The sequence below is a fragment of the Felis catus genome, chromosome A2 (assembly GCF_018350175.1).
Source record: "Felis catus isolate Fca126 chromosome A2, F.catus_Fca126_mat1.0, whole genome shotgun sequence".
Taxonomy (NCBI): Eukaryota; Metazoa; Chordata; class Mammalia; order Carnivora; family Felidae; genus Felis; species Felis catus.
This window is the reverse complement of record NC_058369.1, coordinates 156,114,143-156,122,420: the sequence shown is the minus strand read 5'-3', so window position 1 is coordinate 156,122,420 and position 8,278 is coordinate 156,114,143. Positions and strand designations below refer to the sequence as shown.

At 42.0% G+C, this 8,278-nt stretch overlaps 1 protein-coding gene and 1 non-coding gene across 2 annotated transcripts; one reads left to right on the top strand and one right to left on the bottom strand.

Annotated features, from left to right (window-relative positions):
- Positions 1 to 204: 204 nt before the first annotated feature.
- LOC111559615 lies at positions 205 to 309 on the top strand. Its single transcript, XR_002740744.1, has one exon. It is a non-coding gene; the product is annotated as a U6 spliceosomal RNA (small nuclear RNA).
- Positions 310 to 4,417: 4,108 nt separating this feature from the next.
- On the bottom strand, positions 4,418 to 6,659 carry TAS2R5 (taste 2 receptor member 5). The gene is given in 4 exon segments (XM_011280591.4): positions 4,418 to 5,672; positions 5,675 to 5,726; positions 5,728 to 5,855; positions 5,858 to 6,659. Coding segments are annotated over 4 exon segments (1,197 nt in total). The 5' UTR covers positions 6,609 to 6,659; the 3' UTR covers positions 4,418 to 5,406.
- Positions 6,660 to 8,278: the final 1,619 nt, after the last annotated feature.

Sequence of the window (8,278 nt, the reverse complement as noted above, 5' to 3'; positions counted from 1 at the left end):
GAATTTATGACCAAAAAAAAGCCTTTTCTGCTATACAGTGGTATATGTGTTCTTATAAAACTTCAAACTCTATAAAATCATATACAGAAAAATTAAAGAGCTTGTGAGGAAAATAACATTGAATTATACTACTGAAAACTTACGCATCTTTGTAACCAGAGCACCAACTGAAATAAAAACAATCCTAATAAATATCCTAAAGGAGTGCTCACTTCAGCAGCACGCATACTAAAGTGAAACAATACAGAAAGATTAGCATGGCCCCTGTGCAAGGATGACAGAGAAAAAAAAAATGCAAAAAAAAAAAAGTCCTACAAAGATGTGTCTCAGCCAGCCTTTGCACTCAGCATCAGTCACATAATTGACAACCTTTAAAACTGGGGTTTGTTCTTCCTTCAAATCTTTGAGGGCAGAAATTTCTAGAGATCAGTTTCATTACAATTTAAAAATCTGAATCAGAGAAGGCCTCATCTAACAACACACTTTAAAAAAAAAACAAACACTGGATAAATGTTTTCGCAGATACCTAACCTTTATTCACAATTTTTCCAGTAACTTAACGTGGTGTAGAACGTAGAGGTTCTTGGAGTTACTCTACTATTCCCACCAAAGGAAAGCACTTCAGTTACGTTTTCAGATTTTTTCTTAAAAGCCATATATTGGTAAGGCTTTCCTTACCAATAGTTTCTTTTGTCTTCAATCTATATGCTGACTTTTTTGGTCTATTTCTCCCATTTCCATTACTTCCCTCTATCACATATTGTAGCACTAGCAATTATTTGTGCTAGATACTTAGAATCATTTCCAGTTATACACAACATTGACTCCCTTAATACAGTTGTGAATGTGACTCCACATTCCTGCCAAATCCTTTAGAATTTCAAGATCTTCCTTGATTGCTAAAACATTTCAGAATTTGCTCGCTAACTTCATGATCATCAACCCACTAAGCCTTCACTGACATTTTTATAATTGACCCCCTGTATATAATCAATACAAAAATAGGTCACTAGCCAGAAAAATACTTCTAAACTTTTCTTCTTGGTGTTATTTGAAAATAAGAATAAAATACTAAAATAGAATGTAATGCAAAATTTTTTTCTGCATTCTACTGAGGAGTGTGATAGTTATGATCTGCTCTTCCTCAAAGTTTTATGAACTTTTCTTTGATATTCTTATGATATCCTTGTAAACTTTCCTCTCTGATATTTTTAAATTCTTCTGTAATGTGCTTAAACATGAAGGGTCCCCCCACCTTCTCTGTTTTGTTTGACATCCTTTTGTGTCTTTCAATCTAGGTTTTTTTCTTTTTCTTTTTTTTTTTCTTTCTTTCTTTCTTTTTTTTTTTTTTTTTTTTTTTTTTTTTTACCTTTCTTTAACCCAGGGCAATTCTTGGTCATTAATTCTTCAACTATTTCATTCTTTCCCCTCATTTTTCCCATCTCCTCTGGGACTCCAGTCACACAATAATTATTCCGTTATTTCTATGTGCCATATAGCTTTTCTCTTCTTTTACATTTTCCATCTTTTTATGCTTCCTGCTACCTTCTGAGAGAGTTCTTTGAGCTGAACTTCCAGTTCAGATTATAAATCTTCATTAGCTCACCATCAGCCACATCAATTCTGCTCCTTTTTTTTTTTTTTTTATAATTTTTTTTTTCAACGTTTATTTATTTTCAGGACAGAGAGAGACCGAGCATGAACGGGGGAGGGGCAGAGAGAGAGGGAGACACAGAATCGGAAACAGGCTCCAGGCTCTGAGCCATCAGCCCAGAGCCTGACGCGGGGCTCGAACTCACAGACCGCGAGATCGTGACCTGGCTGAAGTCGGACGCTTAACCGACTGCGCCACCCAGGCGCCCCGAATTCTGCTCCTTAATCTAATTCTTGAGTACTTCATTTCATTTAACTTAAAAATACATATTTCAGAAACCAAAAAGAAATCAGATTTTTCCTCGCCCCAGAGCCTGTTGACTAGGGCAGGTGTGTGACCTAGAATCAGCCAACCAGAGGCTCACAGGCAGGACTTTGGACCTTGGAGCTGTGACTCAGAGGGACACACTCTCAAAGGTGGGGCAGTGTCACAGACACAATGCCGACAGTAGAAATGTGAGAGCAAAGTGCCAGCATCAGTCCCTATAGAGTGACTTGGTTGTGTTCTCAGCTGTTTATATTCTCTTGGTGCCCATTCTGATCTTGACTTTCCACCCTTCCCACTGATTCTGTGAGGTAGCCAATTTCTTCCAACAGATGTATTTTCTCCTTAAGTCATTTGAAGTTGGACATGAGGTGGGCTATGGGAAAAGTACAGGAGAGCTGAGGCACTAACTTCTTCCTTCTACAGCTCAGATTCTATAGATACTGTCAGAAGTTAAAGTTCAAAACAGAAAAGTTGAAAACATATTACTTAAAGTTATAAAATTAATGACAAATAAATAAAACGAATCAAATTTAGGAGAGGGGAATGGTTTGGGTTGAGATAATGCCCAAACTTTGATGAATGGGCTTCAAAAGTTATAGTTCAAAGTTTATAAACCAAGTAAGAAAGCAAAATCGAGTTGAGAGAGTTGAGAAAATAATCACTAGAAGAACTATGGCAAATGGCAAAATATGACCATATCCAGGCAGTAGGACTAACAATAGGGAGCTGAATGAAAACTCGTTACTTTTTGAAACTTTTTAGACTTCCTCTAGGCTGCACCATCACAGATCCTACTGCATAATAGAAAGGAAGGCTAGTAATGTCTACACACACACACACACACACACACACACACACACACACACACACATGTGCACGTGGTTCCAGTTGCAGCTCTGAGAATGCAAATTAGGAAAGATGCAATTACATAGGAATCAATTCAAGAGCACAGATTTGCCTTCTGATTTGTTTCCTTGGATAAAATACAAAGCAGCCTCACCACATCATGAACTAAATCATGTTTAGAAAAGGAAGAAAATCCAGTCCCTAAAAGTGGGTAAATGCAAGTGTTTTGTCCCTAGGAAAAGCAAGTCATAGAAACTTCAGTTGTGATTGGGGATCTCGGCTCCCAGGCAACCCACCAATACCAAACTTGAAAGGTTAGTTATTTCACCTGTTGAAACACACTCATAAACTTGGGCATTCCACCGGCGAATCCTAGCATGAAGTCTTATAAGCACGAACAAGAGGAACTTAAGGTTTACTGGAAAGAGCACAAGACCTGTGGTCCAAACTCTGGGAATGTTTTACCTGCAAAGTTTACCAGCTGATGATCTTGAGCAAATCACTGCTCCAGCCTGAGTTTTGTGATCTTTAACATAAAGATAGAAATGCTAACTACATGGAGTTGTTACTAAAATCAAACGAGATAATGGACAATATATGAGAATGCCTGATAAAATGGAAAGCCTGACACAAATGGTAGGTACTATTATTATCGTTATTGCAACAGTTGGTCATAAAGGACATCTGGATAGATATAGGCATGGCATAATGGAAAGTTCATCCTACTACTAACAATACAACCAAGGGGAAGTGTCTCTACTTGAAATGGATGGATATTATCATTCCCAGAAGACAACAAGACAGTGCTGGACCTCACACAACTCACAGTGACATCAGAGAAGCGAGTTCTCCCTGAATGGTGACTAACACCCACATGTGGCTAGCACGTACTTCAGTTCTCAGCTTTAGGTAAGGAAAAGACACATGTTGGGGAGAACAGATAAGTAAAAGTGGATTAATTAGCATGGTTCAAGAGAAGTGAAAAAAATGTTAGGTTTATCAGTTGAATTCCAGATCCCCTGGAACTGAATCAAAAGAAATGTGTTCAAACAAGGCTAAAAGGAAGACTGAGAAAGTTCATAAAAAGAAGGATGGGATTCAGAGAAGCCTCAGGCAAAGCTAGCTTGTTTAGCATGGTAGCACAATGTCAGGGGATAAGCCCAGGACCCAGAGCCAGGAAACTGAGTTTTGGTCCCAGAACTGCCATGGGCTCTCAGTTTCTTTCTTTCTTTTTTTTTTTTTTTTTTTTTTTTTTTTGAAGAAGAATAAGAAAGAGAGACAGAGCATGAGCAGGGGAGGAGCAGAGAGAGAGAGAGTCACACAGAATTCAAAGCAGGCTCCAGGCTCTATGCTGTCAGCACGGAGCCCCATGCGGGGCTCAAACTCACGAATCGTGAGATCATGACCTGAGCCGAAGTCGGACGCTCAACAGACCGAGCCACCCAGGCGCCCCAGGGCTCTCAGTTTCTTTATAAAATAAAAGAGGAATTGTAAAGGGCGCCTGGGTGACTCAATTGGATAAGCGTCTGACTCCTGGTTTCGGCTCAGGTCACAATCTCACAGTTCATGAGTTCAAGCCCCATGCTGGTCTCCATGCTGACAGCACAGAGCCTGCTTGGGATTCTCTCTCTCCCCTCTCTCTCTGCCCCTCCCCTGCTCATGCGCATGCATGCTCTCTGTCACTCTTTCTCTCAAAATAAACATTAAAAAAAAAAGAGGAACTGTAAGACTAGTTAATGTAACTAATTGATCATTTAGAAAATACTAACTTACTATATTCTAGGTGGTATTCTAGGCATCGATAACCTAGGAGAAAACAAAAAGAGACGCAGTTCCTGCTGCCATGGATTTGACATTCTAGATGATCTCCATCCAACTCAAAGACTTAGTATGCTAAAACTCTGATTTCAGCCTGCAGGGAAACCAGAGCAAGACAGTCAGGATGGCTGGTTGACCAAGGAAGATGAAGCTTCACACATTCAGGGAGAAGTGTCCTTTTTTGTGAGCAGAAGCAAGTGGCCGTCACTCCCATCTTGCTCCAGTCTAGGTCCTGGGCTTTGGAGTTTAATATAGAACATGGCAGCCAACTGACTTTTATCCTACAAGGCAAGTCTAGGACTCAAAGAAACTTCTAGAAATACAAAGATATTTTGTTTTGTTTTTCAGTTAGGTAACTAGACCTACTACCGTAGAGAAATGGGAAAATTATTTGATACTTTTTTTAAAAAACTTACCTAAAATGACTAACATTAGTGGATAAGTGAAACTTAATAAAAATGATCGATCTCTATATTAATTGCTCCTAATCTCTGTTCCCTATAATAGGAAAAACACAACTTAAATATGCAATTTAAAAAGAAATGAATTATTTGGTATATGTAAACAGAATATAACACCTATTTTACCAAACATAAAGCCCCAGTCTTGATTTCTATAATACAATAAAACAATTATACTTTACAGTCCTAACAGTGAAACAGTATTAGTTTTTATTCTGTACTTCCTGTAGATCATCTGTTGATTTGGTGTCAGAGAAGAAAAAATTTTACAGACATGAATGTCAGCTCCCTTATAAAGAGCTACCAAAAACTGCCTCAAAAGAGTATTCTGAGCACTCGTTTCTCTCCAGATCAAGGGCCTCAGGATCTCCAAGCATACACTATCTTCCACAGGATTCTCTAACAAGTCTGCTTCATCCTGGGATTCCCCATGATCAATACGACAGAATGAAGAGAAGGATAGGCAGCCATGAGGGTCTTGGAAATGAAGACAACGGGGAGATTAGCAGAATACTTGGAGGTGATGGGAAAGGGGCTGGCCAGGATATAAACCACACGAAGGATAAGGAAGCAGGTCAAGGGCTTCAGGGCAGTGATGTGAGGCTGGGCCCAAGCATCTCTCCTACAGCTGTATGCACCTTCATCTTCTTGTGGTGTCTACACAAAGAGACAATCAATCAGCATCCCAGAAGGAACAAGAAACACCATCAAAGGCAACCCGCTTCCTGCAGTGAGCTTTAATATGTACATGTAGTACCAGTTTGAAAGGGTGCACAGAATGCTGTTGTTGCCTTGGGAAGGATTTTGGATGTTACGCTAATGTGGGCCACAAGTAACAAATTTATCATGAGGTACCCCAGAAGGCACCAGAGACTCAGGTGATAGGCCCTCTGCTTCAGCCACAGACAGACAGGGTGTTCAAGGGCTGTGATCTTCCTACAGTAGAAGATACTGAGGAAAGTGGCAAACCACAAGCTGGCCTGGCTTACCAGGATCCAGAAGACACTGAGGTAGTGAAGCCAATGGCTGCTCTGGAAAAGCGGAAACAGGGTTAAGTCCATCATAATCAGCCACCACAGGAGAAATCGGCAAACGGCCAGGCCCGGAACAATGAGGTTGTATAAGGACTCGTTGAATTTTCTGACCCATTCTCCAAAACTCCAAACCACAAGGACTTCATTTCCAACCAGGCCAATGAGAAATTCGGCCACTCTCACCACCATCAGCAGTGCTAGGGCGGCAGACAGTATGGCTGGGGTCAGAAGTCTCTCACTTCCTTCACAGAAAATATCCTGCTTCAACAGATGAATGTGTGTGGCTCCTGACTGAGCTTCAGATCCCCGGAGGGTGATGCCACACTCAAGGTAAGTTTTCATACAACAAAATCTGGGTTTGGCTTTGCCCTTCTGGAACCTATCCTCTAAAACTGAACAGCTGTAACCAGGCACAGAGAATTTAGAAGTTATGACCCCTCCGTATTTGCACCCACATGAACACACTGAACCTACACTCAGAGATTTGAAGCAGGACCATAGACACCAACTCCCCTTCTCAAGGGTCATGGGCTAGCATCTAGACACCAGCACATAATACAGTATGAAGACCAAATCCAAACATTCTCTGGCTGGTTTTTTTTTTTGGGGGGGGGGGGGGGCGGGGTGTAAGGGTTAAATTGTAGTGTAGGGCTAATGCTTAGCTTGAAAAATAATAACTTTGTGTTGACACTGAAGGTTAAGAGATAACAGCCTTGCTTTGCTCTGGTAAACTAAGCCTCATACCCTTGTAAATTAGGTTTCACCAATTAAGGAAACAAAAGTTCAAAGAAAAGAGCATCAGAGGCAGGGTCAAGGAGATCCACTGGTTGCCACTTAGAGGCAGAAAGTCTAAAGTAAACACCTCATTAGGCAACTGTTTCTAACTCATCTGGAACCTGTTTCTTTGTTCTGTTCCCAGGTGATGATAAAACGATGTGATCGGTTATAAAAACTCTGTACCCCGGCTGTTCGGGGCCGCACTCTTATCAAGAGTGTTGGTCCGGATCGGTCGGCCTTGCCTCTCATTGTAATAAACTTTGTTGTGACTGTCACTGGTGCCCGTAGCATTCTGTTTCAGGAGTCGTGTGGATGTAACATTTGGTGCATTGGCCGGGAAAGTTAAAGGTCTGAAACAGGGCCCTTTCCTTGGATTGTTCCGCAGGAAAGTTAAAGGTCTGAAACAGGGCCCTTTCTGCGGATTGCTCCGCCGACCCCTGGGAAGAAGCTCGGGATTGGGAGAGGTAAGGAATTCTTGGGGCGCGCCATTTGGATGACTCAGGAGGGTCTGCTGGACGTGGCTATAGACCCAGAGTCAGGGATCCTACCGGGACGCTGGTGGACCCCATTTGGTTTGGTTTTTGTCAAGAAGGATCCTATTTTCAGGTGGCTGCCACGGCCTACTGGCCTAAAGATCTCAAACTTGTGTTTTCTTCATGTCTTAATTGTCTTCTTCCTGTTGACTGTCTGTGCGTCCTTGTCAGTTCTGCCTATCTTTGTCATGGGTCAAAATCAGAGTACCCCTACCCCTCTGAGTCTCATACTAACCCATTTCCAGGACTATAAGAGAGCTACCTCAGTTTTCGGCCTCCACGTTAAGAAGCCAGTCCTTCAAATTCTCTGCGAGGTGGAATGGACCAGCTTTCAGGTGGAATGGCCTCCACAGGGGACCTTTGACGTTACATTGGTATATACATTTCATGATATTGTCTTTTCTAGGCACGAAGACCAAATCCCATATATTGGGGCATGGAGGACCCTCATCGAAACCCCTCCTGATTGGTTAAAACTTCTCCTTCCCCTTCCCCCTTGCCTCCCTAAAGTACAGGCTTTACCACTCAAAGGCAGCCCATCTGGAGCTCAAAATAAGAATCTTGACGGGACTAAGCGGCTGCCCCCTCTATCACCTGCACCAGAAGAAGAAGAAGAAACTTACCACCCGCCGCCCTATAGTTCTCGCCCAAAAAAAAAAAAAATACGGGTCAAGATGCTTCAGATCAGGAGGCAAGCCCGAGTCAGGACATTCCCCTGAGCTTGTCTCACACCCAGTCAAGGACTCCCTTCTACCCCCCTCCCGCTGCCCTACCCCTTCGTCCGGGGCCACCCCTGCAGGGTGAAGTCTGACCCTTTATGACTTACGTACCCTTCTCCACTAATGACCTTTATAATTGGAAGCTTCAAAACCCCTCGTTCTCAGAGAA